Source organism: Acanthopagrus latus, chromosome 12 (assembly GCF_904848185.1).
Source record: "Acanthopagrus latus isolate v.2019 chromosome 12, fAcaLat1.1, whole genome shotgun sequence".
Classification (NCBI taxonomy): Eukaryota; Metazoa; Chordata; class Actinopteri; order Spariformes; family Sparidae; genus Acanthopagrus; species Acanthopagrus latus.
Window position 1 is genome coordinate 21,524,469 of NC_051050.1, and position 19,645 is coordinate 21,544,113.

The window sequence follows — 19,645 nt, forward strand, 5'->3', positions numbered from 1 at the left end:
CAGGCGATTTTTTATTTTTATTTTTTATTATTCTCTTGGAGGCGACACTTACGAGATCAGCCCTCACATGTGTGGTAAACCACCTCTAAAGTGTTTCTAAAATTCCCCCCTCTGCGATCCGATGCTGTTTCCGTGCCACGGGGTACCAAGAAAGCACTTAGCTGTTTGAACGCTCCGACAGAAACAAGAAAAAAAACCTCCGAGTGTCACCAAAAAACGAGGCAGAGAGAGGAGCGAGGGGTCCGCGGGGGCATGTGATGTGATTAATGTGGATCACATGCAGGAGAAAAGGCCAGACACAGTCAAAGACACTGAGAGGAGAGAGGAGATAAATGCACGTTAAATAAAAGACATTCATTCGTTTTATTGGCTTAAATCTAAATGTGAGTGCTTGGAAATAACACACAAAGTGCTCAGAACATGTTGCATGTTTGGTGTAGTCTTGCACAAACTTTTTACAGTGGGCTGGTTTCAATATCTTTATAAAAAATTCTTGAAAATGTTGAAACTCAGAGCTGCTTATTTAGAAATTTGTCAGCCAAATATTATATTCATGACAGGACATGAAGGCTGTAGTATTCAACAGCTGATTTTAAGTCACTAATCGAACTTTTTTAGCCACATTCATTCATTTAGATATGAACTCACACTCTTGATTTCCACATGAGGGACAGTAAAGGACATTTAACTTGGAATTGAAGACAAGAAAACATTTTTAAAAGTTCCTTAAAGTGCAAACAAAGGTTTCCTGATGTACAGTGATCAGGACTCTTCTACTTTCTTTTAATGACCACGAGGTAGACAAGATAACTTTTCAATTTAGACATGAATCCATACTCTTCGCCTCCACATGAGGGACATTAAAGGACATTATCTTGGAGACGAAGACAAGAAAACATTTTCTAAAACCCTAAAAAAGTTGTTTAAACGTCACCAAATGCTCCTGATGCAGCCTCGGGGTCTACGAGGGGGGAAAGCATCAAAGGAAAGGAAATACAGAAAAAGACTGAAGTAAACAGAGGAGGTGATGCCGACACTTCATTCTAATCACTGTGAGGTAGGCAAGATAACTTTTTTAGGGGCGTTCATCAATTTAGATATGAAATCACACTCTTGATTTCTACATGAGGGAAGTTAAATGACATTTTCTCAGCTTACATTTTTTAAAAAACCCTCAAAAAGTTCCTTAAACTGCACCAAATGCTCCTGATGCGGCCTCGGGGTCTACGGGGGAAAAGCATGTGATCATCATGAGGATGCAAACAGGAGTTTAAAACTGCAGTTACATCATTATTACTTGTGTGTTATACTTAAATATAAATATTAGTGTTTATCCTATTTGTTTTCTATTGTACCTGTTGCATGTTCCCTAAAGATTTAAGGTCATACCTTATAAAAAAAAGGGGTTATTTGTCAAGTTTGCTTTTAAATATATTGATGTATCTTATAGGTTGTATAGAACTGCATTATGCAAATATATGCAAGTTGATGATAAATATTCAAACAAACATGTGTTGTTTGGACATGTTTCAGTGCCCTGTCAGGTATACGAGGAGCGTGTAGGTGCTTCATGTGTAAACATGTGATAAATATATAAACCACATCCCTGAAACCGTATTATTGTTATTATTAATATAGCTTAAGCCTCATTTATTCATTATTTTTAGGTTGTTTTTTTTACACATTATATTTGGGAAAATAGCTCAGGTTGCAAGTAGCATACCTTGTATTTATATTTAAATTCAAGAAACAGCTGTGTGTTTACATTTTGTCATGTTGTCATATTATATTTATGTCCTCATCGCCAAGTTTTACTGAAAGTTCACCAAAGAGAAAATGCCTCTTTCTAGATTTACTGATTTCTGTTTTCATGTTCTGGCAGAAGTCTTCAGTAGTTTCTCAACGTGCAGCTCCCTCACAAAACCAGACTGAGGTAAAAAGGAGCCCGAGTTTCGTCTTTCTACGGCTCTTCTGCTGTTTCCTACATGTAACAAGCTGGAGTCTTTGAAACCTGCTCCCTGAAGGACACGCGGTCAAAGCTGGCTGAGATTAAAAGCTCACTCACACACATATTAAAAGACAGCACAGTCCTGTAGCCTCGGAATGATTCTTGGAGTGCTCTTAAAAAACTTCACAGAAGGCTGATCCGCCGGATTAAAGATGATTTGAGGTGAATTTTCAAAGAGAGTTCGCAAACTGATATCATGGCCTGCTGTGTGACTCAACGAGTGCAGCACGGCCAAAACCTTTTTCACTCTCAGGCGAGCTCAGCCTGAACGATAGGAGGTGAAAGGATCACGTGCCGGCGAGGAGACGTGAGGAGCGTCACCACGTGCACGTTTGAATATCAAGAGACACAGTTTGTGTTAACGTGGTTTTAATTTGTCATCATAAACCATTATTTAGATGTGAAGTCAGTGAAAAGAAGAGGATCATACTGGTGTTTTAGATCATTTTAAAACTTAAATCTGTTATAGAATAAGACGTAATCCACACTATCCCATAAATTATAACGATTTAGTTCTCTGTCTTCCATGAATAAACTGCAAATGGCTTGAAGTTACATCTCGTAACATCTTGTCTCTGGTAATTAGGCACTGTCATCTATAAATGTAGCCTCATCAGCTCCCTCAGTGTGGTTCTGGTTCTGGTCTTAGTCAACAGCTCCAGAGTGTTTAAACCCAAAGGCCCATCGACAGGAAGCACCATCAGCCTCCAGCTGCACCAGCAGACAATAAACAAGTTAGCTGAAAGTTTCCTCACTCGTATGATTTTGGATTAATCTCCCCTGAGGCGAGACTTTATTCCATCCCTAACCCATCAGCTGATCTACTTCAGCGCTCAGGTGTTTTCTCCTTCATGTACACCTCCTGCCTGAAATCCTACAGACTGCAGATGAACCTGATGAGAACCTGATCATCATCCCTCATCCTCGTCTAGTTTGTTTCGTGCACCTGCTTGTGCTGCACAGTGAGACTTCTGGAGACTCCTGGAGGTGTTACCGAGGCGTCCAGTCAGATTGATTGAATTATTATTGGTTGACCAATACATAAAAACTCCTATATAACCTAATAATGACAGCTGGGTGCTGACAGGTGTTTTATTTTTTCCTATTTTTCCACCATTTTGTCTTCTGCTACGCACCTGTTGATCCTCAGGTGTGCAAAAGCTGAAATCTGAGATGGTAAACTGATCAAATATCCTGCCTCCTTTATCTATATTCAGCCCAGTTTATCCCTCAAGTGTAACCAGTGTGCACATTTTGGCCAATATATTGATATCCGAGTCTTTTACATCTTAGTATCTGTATTGGTTTGACCCAAAAATGGAGTATCGGTCAAGCTTTAGTAAATAAATGACTACTACATTTCCATTTTTAATTGTTTGTGTTTATATATTTATGAAAGACTGATAATGAGAATAATACAGAATGACATAAAGAGCTAATAGTTACAGAAAACAAAGTTTTGCCTGCGAGGCTAAACTCAGGGCGCACACACCGATTGGTCGATTCCGGCTTCTGGCCGTACGTCACTTCCTCCCTCCTCTCTCGCTTCCATCTTGCTCCCCGCATGTGTCTGCTGTTAGTTTACAGGTCAGTGAGGAGCTTTAAATACCTTCTTCCCTGCACTGTTTCCCCTCGATCCGACGGCAAGAGGTAAACGAAAGCCTTTTCTGACCGGGCGGCTGAACTCCGCCGCGGTTTGACGCTAACGTGACCCGCGAATCTGTGTTTGCTGTGTGAGAGGCTGTGAGTGACAGGCCGTCCAACGGCTAGCTAGCGAGCTAGCTGAAGTTAGCCGAACAAGTTGTTGCACAAAAGCTAAAACCACACCTTGTTTCGGCACAGCGGCTGGCCGAGTTAGTCAGCAAACGTTAGCTTGAAGCCACCTGGCGTCACATGAGGAACTTGTGTCTTATTTCGTTCGGTATCTTATTGTTATCTGTCCGCCATCGCTTGTGACCACAACACAGATAACAAATAAGCTAAACTGTTAGCTAGCTCTGTGTAGCTAATGGACCCAACTCGGCACATTTGGCTGTGGCACTGACAGCTCCTCACTGGGCTTTTTTTAACGTCTTTCTACCGCTTTGATGAGGCTCATTACCGCCGAGCACCACACCCACACCAGCGCCTCTGCTGCCCACCTGTGTGTGTTTACCTGAGTGTGTCGACGAAGCAGCAATTTCCCCAACAGATCATCACTTGGTTACACCTTGTTTACCATTAGCATGTGTGAGCATTGGCTGTGTTGTGTGCATACTGTGTGTCTCTTGATGTACATGTGTATATCATGATGTTATAGATTCAAAACTAGATTATTTTATGGTTCATTTTCAGCTTTTGATCCATTGACTGCTAAGAAAACGTGCGCACTCCTTCAAAAAAGGGAAAGCACACAACATTTCTTAGTTTCTTAGCTCGTCATCTGGCTTATCAATTCATGAATTTGTGTAGCTTTACATATCGCAGCTACTGCTGGGATGTAGCACAGCAGCTCTGCAGTGGATTGTTTAAGTTGATCACATCAGAGCTGCTGCAATGAATAGATTAGCTGTCAGGTGTTGAATATAAAGCCAACTATTTTTATTATCGACTGAATTGCTTTGAGTAATTTAATGAGAAATGTCAAAAGTCTCTGATTCCAGCTTCTTAAATGTGAATATCTTCATGTTTCCTTACTCCTCTATGAGGGTAAACAGAATATCTTTGGGTTGTGGACAAAAGAAAACATTTGGGGACGTCAAAAATTAACAGTTTCTCCCCATTTTCTGACATTTAATTGACCAGACAATTAAAATAATCATTTTTACAACCCTAGATTAAACTGACTGCAGACAAAAGTAAAAAACTACTAAACTTTTTTTAAATTTCATGTCAGACAACAAAGATCTTCACTGTGTTGCATGGTGTGCTTTGCATCTTCCTGCCTGCTTGCTGTAACGTGTTTTTTTTTTTGACGCGTTTTTCTGCCTTGACTGTAATTTTTGGTCGTTTAAGTTCATGCTGTCAGAAGTTTGAAATGTTTGTTGGATACACAGAGTCGTGGTGGTTTTACTGTTAAACAAGTTCTTAAAGTCGGAGGCTGCTGTTAATAAGATCAACTTTGCTGGTGGTGCTGACATAATCTTATAATGTTATTTTCTTTTTCTTTTTTTTAAGATGAAAGAAATAATGAATCAAGAAAAACTCGCTAAACTACAGGCACAAGTCCGCATCGGCGGAAAGGTAAGTGGAAACAATAATTGCTCTCTCAGTCATTACATGATTTTCTGCAAAACACACAACCTTCTGTGCTATTAAAGAATTCTGTAGCTTAAATGCTAAAAAAAAATGGAGAGAAAAATGCACTGAGTGAAGAGAGATCACACAACACAATGTCACATCCATCCAGCCTACAAACGATATTGCATACAGAAGACGATGCTCTTATAGATCACAAAGAAGAAACAAGTTACAAGTGTGTCTGTGTTAATTTCCTTATAGGGCAGTGCTCGCAGAAAGAAGAAGGTCGTACACAGAACAGCAACTGCAGATGACAAGAAGCTCCAGTTCTCCTTAAAGAAACTCGGTGTCAACAATATTTCTGGTATTGAGGAGGTAGGCGCCATCTTTCATCTCTGTCGTGTCTCGCTGTGATTTTAACCTGCCTGTTATTTTGTTGTTAATGGTGGGAAATTTTGTTCTGTCAACAGGTTAACATGTTTACAAATCAAGGGACAGTCATCCATTTCAACAACCCCAAAGTGCAGGCCTCCCTCGCAGCCAACACCTTCACCATCACCGGCCACGCTGAGACCAAGCAGCTGACCGAGATGCTGCCGGGCATCCTGAACCAGCTGGGAGCCGACAGTCTGACGAGCCTCAGGAGACTCGCAGAGGCACTGCCCAAGCAGGGTCAGTAACCTCTAATAATAACTTATTGTTGATAAGGTTATAACATCAGGGTTCTGCACCAACCCTGTAATATAGAATTTAATCACACTATAGGTTCATAGCTGTGCTTTCTGTTTAGTCAAACCGGTTTAAAGAGATCGGCTCTGCCCTTCAGATTAGATCTAATTCATCTGAAATAAAATACTCTTCAAGTCTCTCACAGATCTGTTCTGTTGTTACAGCTGCAGATGGAAAAGCGCCGATTGCAACAGTAGAAGAGGAAGACGATGATGTTCCAGGTGAGTGATGATGTACCGAGTTCACACGGACATTTTCCCCTTCCGTTAGGAAAAGTAAACAAAACTTTTATTTAAAAAAATATATTTCTATACAGACAAAGACAATGCTCAAACAAACAAACAAGCATGCCAGGCCAGTAGGTGCCAATAAGGTCTACATCAGCGACGCACCAACCACCATCAGGAATCTAGATCAGTTCTCTATAAACCTCGCTTTCACTGTGCTAGGTTGTCTGCACACATCTCCTGGGAAAAGGAATTCTGCGTGGTAATCCAGTCGTCTGGCAGCATCTCTATCTGTACTCATGTCTCCACCATAGTCTGTATGAAATCATAAACTCACGTTTTGTGCCGTCTTGTTGGTAGTTGCTTCTTTGAGGAAAACTGAAAGTGATTTCACCATCAACAAAGGGGAAACGTTGCCTGTTTCCACTTTGAATAAAGTGATGCGAAACTGTAGAAACCCACCAGGTTATATTGTAAACCTGTAATCAGAGCGAGCAAAGCTACCAGAGAAACTTGCACCGGTGCTAAACAAACATACACAAACCGTTCTGTTGTTGTTGTTGTTGCTGCTTCAGGTGCACGCTCATTACACGAAGCAACAGCAGCGGGCATGCACGAATTGAGGGCGACAATGTTATTGTTTCCCCGAGTCCACATGGATAAACATGAACTGGAGTTCTGAAAAATGTTGTGATGGCTTGAAATAAGAATCTCATGTGAAGAAAGAAAAGGCCAAAATGCAGAGAGAAATGTTTGTCCTATCCTTGAGATAAGAAGAGAAGAACAGAACAACATCTTTCTGATTCAGAGACCCACAGATATTCAGCACCTATTCAAGACCTTTAATGTCTGATGCATTTAATAAATGCAATATATATTAATATTTTTCGACAGCTGTATACTACTAACCTTGTATGGATCTTGTGTTACGGATGTAGTTGAAGTTACATATGATGCTTGCTGTTTTTGGATATTGGCTACTAAGCGTGTCGTACTTGTGTACGGGATGCTGCTGGGAGGAAGTAGGCGCCTGTTTCTGATATATAGATTATGTAGCAGCAGATCAGACTTCTCTCAAGACCGATCCAACATTTTAGGCGGCATCGCGGGCGTCTTCGATAAAGGTATCAGTGTCAAAACAGCAGGAATATCCTTACCTGTGTGGACGAGGTTTAACTGTCCAATATTACGCTACACTTCCACCTTTAACAACAGATTTCTTTAGCGTGCCTCTGCGGCCTTATTTGGAAATCGTCCTTTAAACTCGTCCATTAATGTGCAAGACTTTTTTGTTTTTTGTCCTTTGTCTCTGTTAAACAATCGCGGCAGGTTTGTTTTCTTTTGGCCTGTGAAAACGGGGGTCATATGAAGGGGATTCATCAACGACTCTCCGTCATGGTGCAACGCAGGGCTTTGTGTTTGAGTCTCATGCTCATTGTTTATAAGATCTTAAGATCCAGTTTGCTTTTCTTTGTGAGCAAAACGGGCCAAACACATGAGGTTGCCATTAAAATAATCTCGGCTTTTCCCAGCACTTCTCTGCCTGTTGCCTCAGTTCTCACTAATGTAACAAACGATTACACATGTACTCGGCTATAGGAGCGCTCGAAGCCCCGATGGCACGGGGTTAACAGCCACTGCCATCATGTTGTTATTGGAGTTAAGTTTCCTTTTTGTTCTCTTGCTGAAGGAACATGTTTATTCAGACCTTTTGGATTGTTTCCAGTTTAACCTTTGACCCCGAAACTTGGAGAGGCAGATTACTCATATTTCACGGCGTAATTGAAGCCAACTTTTTGATGCTTTACAACATAATTTTTACAGCTGCTTTCAGTAGTTGCGAGGGGCCTCAGATGTGGAGCACAGAGATGAGCGTGGAATTGGGATCACGTTACACCTATAATCATGTTTCACATAAACACACTTTTCCTGAGTTGTGATCTGGCACCTCTGAGAGCCTCCTGACTGCATCAATTTACCTCCTGAATCTTTTGTTGTTTCAGATCTGGTGGAGAACTTTGATGAAGCATCCAAGGATGAGGCTAACTAGAGGAAAAGGGGACTCCGTGGAGTGTCAAGACTTGACAGGACCATGTGGGGCACAAGATGTTTTTCTGGCTATTTCGAGAGGTGGAAAGTTCAGTGAAGTACCTGAGAAGATGGATAATCTGTCAACTTTTTGGCTGTGAGCATTCTGTAAAAAATTTGCAACACTTGAACACAGTACTTGCATACCCTTAAGTGAATTATTTTTGAGTAATTTTGTAGAATAGTACTCTAAAAGTGTTAAAAACTGGGGGGTAGGAGTATTTTAGTGTGCTGTATTTCAGCACTCATTCCACCTCTTCTCCTCCATCAGACCCTCCAAACGCTTGTTGTGCTCTGTGGTCTGTATGTCCAGTTGAGAGTGAGAAATCATGTCAAATGTGGTGTTTAAAGGCTCCTGCTGTACATCTGTTTCCTCCATGTTACTGAACCTTAATTCTTTGTGGCCTCGTTAAAACCACCGTATCTGGAAATAAACCTTTGCTACTGTCAATACAAAGTCCAAATTTCTGTCTTTCTTCTTCCCTCTAGTACGTTCGGTACTTCTTCCACAGCTGAAGTTCTGTAGCTGCCCGTCTTTGAATTGGTTCGCATGCTTAAGTGTGCAGAGTTGATCTTTGACTAGTCTGTTTACATTATAGAACAGTTAAAGGAGCATTGAACTGAAAAACCTGAGGTAAATTTCAAACTATTTTTTCCATCACCAGGGTGTTAATGTATCGATCTTGCCTGCAACATACAGGTTTTTTTTCCAGGTACACTATAAAGATGCAGATGAAGATACGATAAATGTAAAGATATTGATGAAAATATATCCTCTTATTCCTCCTCCTCATCAGCTTATAATACAGCATGTACAGCACAGAGCTATGGGTCTTGTTAGAACAAAGAATTATATATTTTTGTTTCATGCTTTTTAACCCAAATTAGCTCATTGCTGGACTTTTTCATTCCATGTATAGCGTCTGTTTCGACTTTGTAAAATTTACAATTTTGGAATAAAAATAACCTGTTAAGGAGTAATTGTGTAAAAATGCAGGATGCATAACATTTATAGACTTGTTCTCCCAACAGTGTATATTCTCCCCATCACTGTGACTCTCAAATGAGGTTTAAAAAGATCTTTTAATTAAATAACAGCTTCCATTTCAGTGTCTATAAACAGTAATATGACCCTTTTGACTTGCAATCAGATAAATATCTGTACAGAATGAAGACTGACACTGAGGTCATTACATGTTATTTTGTGATACACCACTTACAATCTGACTGGTATAAAACACGAGCACCCTTAAACAGTGGCAAACAGCACCACAAGAATATTGTGGGACACTGAGGTGTGAGGCAAAAGCACATTAGTATCACAATACAGAAAAAACAAAACAGATTTACATTAATATGAAGATTTTATCACGACACAATTTTAAAAATATTCAAATAAATAAAAACAACAAGCAACACAAAGATCTTCAGGATCAACAAACGGCTTGGCAGCATCATAAAAGCACAGTCTGTGCAATTCAACGTATAACATTAATACTCAACTCTTAAAAATGTCTTTTTATGATGGTTTAAAAAACATTTGTCATGATGGGACAAATGACCCAACAGCCACTGATGGCATGTAATCCAATATGCAATATTAAAAGGTTCAAAACAAAACCTCCATGCTTGGTTAAAGCTAAGTCTATCATTCCATCTACACTGCACTGCACATTTGGCAGCTGACTACAGGTGGAGTGCAATGCATGCTGGGTTGTAGAGAAGAACTCGACTTCTCTGTTCTTTAGAAATCAGCATATTTAGATCCGATTTGCTGCTCCACATTCAAAGTGAAAAAAAGTGCAGAGTAAAATAGTTTGAAAGAGGGTTAAAATTGAAAATTCACACAGCACAAACCTTCATGTGCATCGTTCCAACAACATGATGTTGATACGATGCGATGCTGCTGAAATGTCACTTAATGGAACTGAAGATTCCTGTCGGGCGACAGCCTGGGCGAGCTGCAGGATTGTCCAGAGCCCAGCGGTGTGCCTTCGGTATTTGTCTTCCTCAAGTATTACAGTTTATTCTCTGATTCCCATCAGTAACTTCAGTAAGTGTGCCTCCATCACCTGTTGAACTAAAACACAAATAAACACAGTCATTTACTGATGTGAGAATAGAAGGGGAAACTGTTCATCACTCTCCATTGACTCTGTATCGCCTGGTGGTGCATTTTGTGTAATTTCCTGCTAATGAATAACAGAAAAATGCCTAAACTCTTGTGTGGTGGGATGCACCATCAACAGGTTAAAGAAACAAGAACTATGCTTTTGTAATCTACTCAGCCTTCACAGACAAGTGTAGATACAGACAATAAGCATCAGCAGGAAGAGGAGGAAAACTGGGATCCTGACACTCAATATGTCAAACTTATGTGCGCAGAAAGCATTTTGATTTGCAATAAATTCTGCTAAAACTTTTAAAAGTTTGCTTTGTTGGTAAAAGTGTTTTTTTTTTGCAGGTGGGACATTGAAGAGGGTTTCCAAATTCAATATCAAACAGTTTTATCCATGACTTTACCTGCTTGATTGTAACTTCAGGGACATCTCTGTGGTGTAAGTTGCTAACAAACCTGTGTAACTACACGATTTTCAGCTCCAAGTATGTGCACATTTTACACGTACCATTCCGGTGGCCCATAGCCACGGCCATGTCCATTGCATTGAATCCAGAATCCGACTCAATAGTAGGATCGGCACCGCTTTCTGGAGGACAGACAAAAAGGCCAAGACTTTATTATTTTACAAGTTTATGCTGGACACAACACATTTCATGAAAACAAATGTTAAACCCATGTTCGCATGGGTCGATATAGCCCACGATCGATCCCCAGCTGATTTACGGTAATATTGTTTCTGCTCCAATCTACATAAACTATTTACTCCAGACATTTTTTTGCAAGATTTTTTTTTTGCAAGATTACAAGATCAAACTCTTCAGAAAACTGAACATTCTTTCAGTGTATGACATTTTCATAGCTATGTGCTATGAAATCCCAGTCCTCCCTCAGATATCATCAATCATGGAATTCTAAAAAAACATTAAGAGCTCATCCTTTTTATAAATAATAAAAAAAAACCTCACATTTAATTCATGACGTTAATTATTTTCTTAAGCATTCTATTATGTTTCAGTCTATTGGTTTAAACTTTCTTTGTTTGTGTTTTGAGTTGCTATTTTTTTTTTTTTCAAATTATGTTATAAAACAAACCTGATGGCTTCCTGACCTTTCCTGACACATCTGTCACAGTTTTTTTTCCATCATGTGATTGTATGTAACCGCATGTGTGTGCAAACAGAAAAAATACCTCAGTAAAAGATTCGTCCTCACCTAACAAGATTTCCACGCAGCGTACATGATTCCCGTGAACAGCATACAGCAGAGGGGCTCCTCCATTCTGAAAACCACAGGAGGATCATCACAACAGGCCGCCATGAAGACTGACGCCTCCACATGACGTCATGAGCATCAACAACAATAAACCACCTCACAGAATCTCCCCCATCACATTTTTGTTGTTGTATCTTTACAGACGTTGAGTATTCTTACCCAATCATACTCATTCACATCAACACCGCAGTCGATGAGCATCTTCACAATATCAGTGTATCCCTTACTGCAGGCCAAGGACAATGCACTTTCCCTCCCTTTGGCCAGGAGGTTTGGATCAGCACCCTACAGTGAAGAATGATACAGAAAGACAACCACAGAGTAAATAAAAAGGGCATGCTGCTCTCATATCTGAATTATACGCTGAAGTTCAACTTTTCTTACATTTTGGAGCAGAAACTCGACGACAGCGATTTGTCCATGTGCAGCTGCCCACATCAGGGGGGTGAAACCTTCCTCATCTTGGAGATTGATCACAGTTTCTATAAAAATGATATATAACAAGACAAAACATTGGAATCGTTACATATGTTTTCATCACCATCCATCATCTATATCTACTTAAACCTTGCAGGATTGTAGTTGACAGTGGGCAAGACTCATGAACTTCTGTAATATCAACATTGCAATAAAGATCCTTTTGCTCTTATTGTTTATTACTCTGTGTCTTCACAATATGTTATCTGGGTGTTTGAAAACACTATTAGACAGTTATTATTATATCATAACATTAACTTACTCTTGTTATACTATACATAAAGTATATATTTTTCTCTAAGCACTTATTAGTAAGAGTAGTAGGGCTGAAACAATTAGCTGATTAGAACTATAATGATGATCAAATAATTTGATTAATTTTTCTAAAGATTAAAAAAAAAACGGTCCATATTTGCTTCTTAATTTTGAAAATGTACCATTTCTTTCTCTTACATGTCAACAAACTCTTCGTCTTTGGTTTTTGGGTCGTTGTTCTGACAGCTGTCACTATTTTCTGACATTTTTTGACGAAATATTAAATTGATCAAGAAAATAAAAAAAAAAAACACGACAGAAAAATGAGAATTCAGTCATTATCTAGTCACTCCCATGAGCTAGCTTACCGAAACTTTCATTAGACTGGACTAGCTTCATCTAGCACTTTCATTTTGTTGTTGTTTTTTAATTGTGAAACAACAAGTCACCATCTACTTCATTTATTTAGAGAATGCTACAACACTGTTTGGCTGTGATTCTTTTGAAATACTTGATAGACTACCTAACTTCATCCAACTGTCCACAGACATAGGGGCGAGTAGATAATAAAATTGTACTTTTTTGGTTAATATTTGTTGGAAACACTCTCTCAGCATATATATAACATGACATGGTTACGTATGGCCTACCTTGTTCAATCCTGCTGGCCAGAAACACCATTTCACCCTGGGCCGCCAGCTGATGAATGGACAAGGCTGAAAGGAAAGAACATGCATATATTGATGAAAATGTTGATTCCTGTCAGAAACACTGTAATAAATGAAGTCGGAACAACTGTGGTACTTACAATGCACCAAAAGAGGCGTGGAGGAGACTTCATTGCCACGGTGCTTATTAGTGAGTGTGGTGGACTGTTTGATGGGGGAGAAATGTTTGGTTGTGGAAGGCGTGTAAACATGGCGCACTTGTATTCCAGGAGAAGGTGAAGTCTGGATATTGCACTCAGCTGAAATAGAGAGAGAGACATTTTATTGGTTACAACATGATCACAACATATCCATATTGAAATGTCAACGCCATTTAGAGTAACTGTAATTTTGGAGCCGTATAAACATAGCTCTGACCTTTAAACAAAACAGAAGCCACCTCTAGATCAGAGTTGACCTGGTCCTGGATGTTCTTGCTGTCCTCCTCGTTCAGCGACTTGACAAATCTCGAGCACACGTTCATGTCAAAGCGGTTGGGCAGGATGAATTTGATGCCCATGGCCACATTTTGGGTGCCTGGGTCATCTCCCGTCGACTGCTCAGTCTTGATGGCACTCAAATCCGGCATAACGCAGATCCCCTCCATGTCCTCAGACCCCAGGGGACACTCAGATGTCCCATCCGAGGTTGACATTACAACGCTGTCCATCCTCCGCTCACACACACTGAACCGTCACACTGAGTTTGAACTGAGGCTACTGCGCGCCTGAAATGCGGAGATAATTTATATTAAAAACAAAAGTCGGTGTTTTGTTTCAATTCACATTACTTAAAGCGTTTACGTTAGCTTTCTTGATCTGACGATGCTAATCTACATATTAGTTAAATGCCTGTCTGTTAGCTACCAGTTAGCATGCTAGCTATTGTTATCGTAACCTCGCTAGTCACACTCTCTAACCGTGACAAACATATATGAACATGGACACACATTAAGCTTAGACGTCAAAAAGGGCTAATAAATAAAAACGAAGACATTTCTTACTCGAAAATGCATTGTTTTTCTTGAATATCCTCGTGCAGCGACCGCTATTGTAGCGGTGTTTTGACAGGTGTACGCATGCGCAAGTGCTCGCGTCCTCAACGTGGTCCGTCCGCTATTAGCCTCCCTCTTTTTAGTTCCGGAACCACCAGGTGGCCAAAATGAACATAATTTCTAAACTCTGACTGAATATCTCATTCAAGCAGTTGCCAAATGTATGATCTCACTATCACCGTAGGATTATACAATATATACGTAACCTAACACACTATAAATATCATCAAGATTAGCAGAAATAATTCAGTTGAAGCAGACATGAAGTTGTGACAACTGAAGCCATGATGTGGTCATCAAAATAGCATAGTGATATAGAAAATCAATGGTGATTATTATAGACAAATAATTCATTAAATGTAGTAATTCACATTTCTGTAACACATCAGTGAAATGCTAGAACTAAAATAGAATATTTAATCAGGGTGCTCACATCATGTGTTCTTGATATCTTCACTAATATGAGGAGGCAAATATTCATCATTCCAGGCTATTTTCCTATTAAAAGAGATGTCAGTGAGTCAGGCAACATACACAAGCAGGGAATTCAATCCCTCCAAAAGTCTGTTCCAGTAAAAAACAATAATTCCTGCACAAATTAATTTCCAATGAAACCTGAAGATTGTTTACAAAATGACAAATGGAATAAAGTTCTGTAAGTGCTCAAGAGGAACTGAAATGGGAGCCTGAAGACAGATCTGAGGCCTGTAAGACAAGGTGGCATTTGCAAATGAACGGCAATTGATTAAAAACAACAACAACAACAACAACAACAACAACAACAACAACAACAACAACAACAACAAAACACATTTCAAGACACTTCATGTTACTTCAACATCACCAATGGTAAAGGACTTTACATAACACAGTATCACTGTGGCTGAAAGTGTTTGTTTTTTTTTACTTGAATTGGACACACACACACATAATGAAATTTGAACTTGAATTTGAAAATTATGAAAAAGTTATACTGAAAATGTAAATACAGCATTAAGGAAACTGAGCACTTGCGAAGTGAGTGAATAGAGGTGCTGAGAGTGGTCAGTAAGAGGAAAGATTCATGTGTTTATGAGTGTTGAACATTAAAGGATGTGAAAATGTGAAATATGAAAAAACCTTAAAAACAGATGTGCAAAACTGACAGAAGCTGACATCCAAACCAGTCCAGTGGATCACCAGCAGAGGGTCGACTCTGATCATATCAGACACACACACAATTTTCTTTCAGACATTCATCCCACATTAAAAACACGATATTCCATATGCCAGTGTCACAGGATAGTTGATAACAATAGTAATGCTGATTTCTCCCAGGAGGGCAGAAATGCTGAATAGCTTGGCCCCCCTGGGACCTGCCCATGACCCGGGGTCTGTTGCCAGGGCTTTGCAAAGTATTTTTGTGTCAGATCCAATTAGGCTTATTGGTCTAAGTGAGGAGCACTCTGTGGATTGTTTCCCTGGTTTCAAGATAAATACCTTTTGACAGGATTCATCACACATTTTATATTTAAGAGTGGAAATAGTCATTTATCATGAAACAGTCAGATGAACCTGATTAGATGTGGTTTCATCTGTGTGGGTAACTTTCAAACGTTCACGTTCTGCTTCCTGATGTCTGTGCAGAAAGGTTTCATTCACACCAGAAAAAAAATACTTTGACCCAATGGCCTATTTTCTAAACTAACTTTTCGAGACAAATTCTCTGGTCAGCAGGTTCTCCACCACAGGAGGTCTGTTAGAAGCCATATTTCAGCAGGTTTTGCTGTTTCAAGGAAGATGACTAGCTGATCAGGTATATAAGATTTCAACTGTCTGAGTGTCACCTCAGTCAAACATTACCTTTCTCTGTGACTGAAACACAGCAGTGGGTGAGAGACAGATGATGATGGATGGACTTAGAACTCGTAAGTACAATTACTTATTACTTAAAGTCAGCGTATCAGTAACTGACATCATTATAGGCTCTGATCCAGTATCATCTGGCTTGTCCTGGCTCCTTTAATAACTTTAAATCCAACTCATGGCTGTGTAAAAGTAATTACTGACCACTGATGAGCAGATGCTCTGAATAATAATCAAATAGCGACGCCATACCCTCAGGAAGGGGGCTTACATGAGAAAAGTTCAACAAAGCAGAAAGAGTTTGAGCTTGTTTGATATTCTATTAGATCGCTTTACCACATTAATGACGGGGAATTACAAATTCGCTCCAGCAGTGGTTATTTTCTTTGCTCGAGGTTCCAACGTATTAATCTGATTTAGAGGTTACGGCAACTATTTTCTCAGAATTGCTCAAATCCCTCAATTGAATGGTATAAACATGGCATTAGCCTTCTTTCTGTTTAATTGCTGTGAATTGAGGTGAAGTGAGTGGTCCGCAGTGCCTCACATGTCGGCCTACTTGTTCTGATTTGACCCCCTGGGGCCTGAAAGGTGCAAGGTGGTGATTTTCAAATGGACTGGAGTATCTACAACCCTTCTTCTTCCCAAATAAAGGGTTTCATTGACTTTTCATGTCCTTTTTTTACTGACTTTTTACTGTAAAAGACACTCACAAGGGGGGGAAACACCAGAAATTGGGCATTTTTGTTGGAATTAAACCTTCATTCAATGCCAGAACAAAGAGAACAAAGAAAGAATTTAAAACGTTGCTTTGAATGAGGAGGCTTGTGTTGCAAAATTCAAATCCCTCAATCTCAACTTAAGGCCTGAATTTTTTACGACTGGTGTGATCGAGAGGTCAGGAGGAGCTTTTTGCGGCTCAGTTTGTTAATGTAAAAAAATTACCACACAGCGAGTCGTAAGCTGTTATTCTTGGACTGTGTGTGGAATGTCTTTTCAGCAAAAAAAAGGAGGCGGGATTGAAACAGTCTAATGGCGGCTGTGCTGGGTTTATACCACCAGACAGTGGAGGTGAAAGGTCGTGACCCGCCCAAGATCAAGATCACGTGCACCTGTGGGTGATGATTTCCATGCTGGATCTGGATCCCACACACTAAAAACAAGATCAGCATGCATCAAACTATTCCTCGGATTTGTGGGTGTCACTCTGTGGTGCACTGTGCAGTTTATTTAGAGAAACAAGTGTGAGGTGCCAGATGATGTGCTGTTTGTTGACTGTCGTGCGGGAAACCTCCACATGATGGCAGCATCGTCACTTCATTCACTTTTGTACTGTCCCAGACTTTTGCCAGGAGATGTCGCCAAAGTTTGACAGGAGTGTGGCAAATATAAAAAGGGTTTGTTCCCTCTCCAAATGGTCTATAAGCCTTTAATCTCCCCAATTACGGAAGACAAAACTGTCCACAAGAAAGTCTAAATTAACTCAGACTGCTGATTGTGTTTAATTTAAGACTGCATTGTGGCAGACTGTCAGCTGTGGCCTCATTTCAGATGCTTTAATCTGCTGCTCATTATCAGTCAGTGGAATAAGTGTGGGAGCAGGAAGGGTGGGAAAGTCTTCCTCTGGCTTCCCGTCATACGTCTGGGTGTCTTCTGTGTGTGTGTTTATGGTCCAACTGAGGCCTGACAGATCTCTATCCAGCAGCAGAGCATCAGGAAGTGTTTCATGCAAACTGAACACTGATATGAAGCAGTGCTGCAGTGCTGACACAAGTCATTTATACCTGATTCTACACTTCGTTGTTTGAATTAAAATGTAATACTTGGAAGTGAGCTGCTGCTGAATGTCAACGCTTAGCATCACAATTGCATCTATGCTATAATGATACGATCAGTAGGCCTGCTAGCTCTATGATCATACAGTTAAAGCATGATAATAATACATGCTTAACATAGTTTAGCTCGAGCAGAAATGAGTCATTAAGTCATTGAGCGTAAATGTTGACATCAGCTAACAACAGCCGTCACCATGAGTGACTGGTCAGATCAGGCCAAGTAAGGAAAAAGCAAAACCCACGAGTGTAACGAATTCACACTTTACAAACATGTGCAAAGGAAAACAAGGTCAACAGAACAGACAATAAAAGATGTAGTTATGCGTTGAATGTATCAATACGGCAGTATCAGTGTACACATAAAACACTGCCGTTGATGGCTAGCTCCAAACTATAAAAGGGCAGTCCACTCATTTTAATCATCAAATTTAGATAATTAGTCTCAAGGAGTTCCACTCAACCAGCTGTGAATAAACAGTTGTTAAGTGATGATGTCATCTTATCTTGAGACTGAATTTTGATCTTTAGCCAAACAAGAAGAGAATTCATCTGTATGTTGACTGTGACAAAGACTACGACATTATAAATAGACATGAGATAATAATAACACCTAGATAATGTTTTGAACAGCACATTCCTCAGAGCAGACTTCTGACAAATGTCTCAAACTATTATCATCTGTGAATGAGACATTTCCTGAGCCGGCAACACCAAAAGGTCAGTGGTGGAAATGGTACTCAGTGATGTGACTTAAGTGGAAGTGGTTACATCATAGTTTAAATATAATACTCTCTCATAAGCATAAGTGAAATTACTGAAGTGAATTTACCACATATTAATGATGGATTAAGTCAAATGTAATACATTTAAATCAAAATTGGCCATTTTTGTTACTTTTCCAAAATTTATTTAAAACACACATTTTAAACAGTTTGCCATCAGAAAATAGCACAAAAAACAATAACATTACAATAAAACCAGAAGGACACAAGAAAAAGACAGGCAGCCATCACACTGAATCAAAAGCCAGTGAATTAAAAAAAAAAAAAAAAAAGTGTTCTGAGACAGAATTTAAAAACAGGCAGTGTGGAAGTCAACAGTCTCGCTCATTTCGCGTTCAAATTAAGTCCCGCCCACAGACCCGGTGACGACCGCAGGTGGTGCGCGCCGAAAGGTGCCACGTCACTCATTTTGGCGCGTGAAGTAAGACCCGCCCATGGCTCAGTGAGTGCGTTTCCCTCCTAAAGTTTAAATGTCTGATCTTTACTCTGATCGGAACAGTGCTGCTCAGAGGACGCCAACATGGTATGTAAACAATTCTGTGTAAATCAGCTGTTTTTTTTGTACAGTTACAGTAAAAGTATATTTAATCTGTGTAGTAAGTCGACTCAGGAGTTTATAGATCATTTATTTTTTGCCTCTCTCCAGGTGAAAGATACCCAGATGTTATCTTTGTATATCAGTGAGTTTAAGCTAGGTATAACCCTCATGTGTTGGCTAAGCACAGTAAGAGAACCAGCCTTAGTATGGTTTGTTTTTGCCTTAAATGTGTCTGAAGTTATTCTGAATATGAACCTGGAGATGTCTCATTAAACTGAGAAGTGTCGAGGTTAATTCGGCTGGAACATAATCCTCGAAACACATCGAATTAAATGCATTAGCAATGTTTTGTTTTCATTGCTGCACCAAACCTCATTGGGATTTTGAAGGTTTTCTTCTCTACCGTGTTTATAACCATAATAATTCCACAGTACATTCAATTTGAGACGCGATCCCAAACAAGTGAATAGTTCAAGTAAATTCGGCA

At 39.7% G+C, this 19,645-nt stretch overlaps 3 protein-coding genes across 8 annotated transcripts in view; 2 read left to right on the forward strand and 1 right to left on the reverse strand.

The window, feature by feature from the left end:
* The first annotated feature begins 3,501 nt into the window (after nt 1-3,501).
* On the forward strand, nt 3,502-8,729 carry btf3 (basic transcription factor 3). Of its 2 annotated transcripts, none has more exons than XM_037117546.1 (6): nt 3,502-3,595; nt 5,165-5,230; nt 5,489-5,602; nt 5,698-5,899; nt 6,121-6,177; nt 8,187-8,729. In XM_037117546.1, exons 2-6 carry the CDS (start codon nt 5,165-5,167, stop codon nt 8,231-8,233), a joined length of 486 nt encoding a protein of 161 aa, XP_036973441.1. In that variant the 5' UTR covers nt 3,502-3,595; the 3' UTR covers nt 8,234-8,729. The 2 variants fall into 2 exon arrangements, with proteins under 2 accessions (XP_036973441.1, XP_036973443.1); XM_037117548.1 differs by having other exon boundaries at nt 3,529-3,658.
* Nucleotides 8,730-9,335: 606 nt separating this feature from the next.
* On the reverse strand, nt 9,336-14,238 carry ankra2 (ankyrin repeat, family A (RFXANK-like), 2). The gene is made up of 9 exons (XM_037117545.1): nt 14,108-14,238; nt 13,483-13,831; nt 13,206-13,364; nt 13,048-13,113; nt 12,050-12,147; nt 11,825-11,950; nt 11,606-11,672; nt 10,899-10,979; nt 9,336-10,351 (listed from the first exon to the last, which is right to left on the reverse strand). The coding sequence occupies exons 2-9, from the start codon at nt 13,772-13,774 to the stop codon at nt 10,296-10,298; spliced, it is 945 nt and encodes a 314-aa protein (XP_036973440.1). The 5' UTR covers nt 13,775-13,831; nt 14,108-14,238; the 3' UTR covers nt 9,336-10,295.
* A 4,734-nt stretch (nt 14,239-18,972) lies between these two features.
* Nucleotides 18,973-19,645, forward strand: part of arhgef28a (Rho guanine nucleotide exchange factor (GEF) 28a) — a 47,899-nt gene continuing 47,226 nt past the window's right edge. For 3 of the 5 annotated variants that reach the window (XM_037117287.1, XM_037117289.1, XM_037117288.1), the window contains exon 1: nt 18,978-19,143. The gene's annotated coding sequence lies outside the window, so the exon portion shown is untranslated. Of the gene's footprint in view, nt 19,144-19,645 lie in introns of all 5 variants that reach the window. The other 2 variants (XM_037117291.1, XM_037117290.1) reach the window with 2 other exon arrangements.

Excerpts from the sequence above, each read along its gene's own strand:
- ankra2 (XM_037117545.1), bottom strand. The coding sequence starts at position 13,774 with ATGGACAGCGTTGTAATGTCAACCTCGGATGGGACATCTGAGTGTCCC. Across the intron at positions 13,114-13,205 it reads CACGCCTCTTTTGGTGCATT|CCTTGTCCATTCATCAGCTG; the intron begins GTAAGTACCACA and ends CTTTCCTTTCAG. Across the intron at positions 11,951-12,049 it reads TCGAGTTTCTGCTCCAAAAT|GGTGCTGATCCAAACCTCCT; the intron begins GTAAGAAAAGTT and ends TCTTCACTGTAG.
- btf3 (XM_037117546.1), top strand. The coding sequence starts at position 5,165 with ATGAAAGAAATAATGAATCAAGAAAAACTCGCTAAACTACAGGCACAA. Across the intron at positions 5,231-5,488 it reads AAGTCCGCATCGGCGGAAAG|GGCAGTGCTCGCAGAAAGAA; the intron begins GTAAGTGGAAAC and ends ATTTCCTTATAG. Across the intron at positions 5,603-5,697 it reads ATATTTCTGGTATTGAGGAG|GTTAACATGTTTACAAATCA; the intron begins GTAGGCGCCATC and ends TTCTGTCAACAG.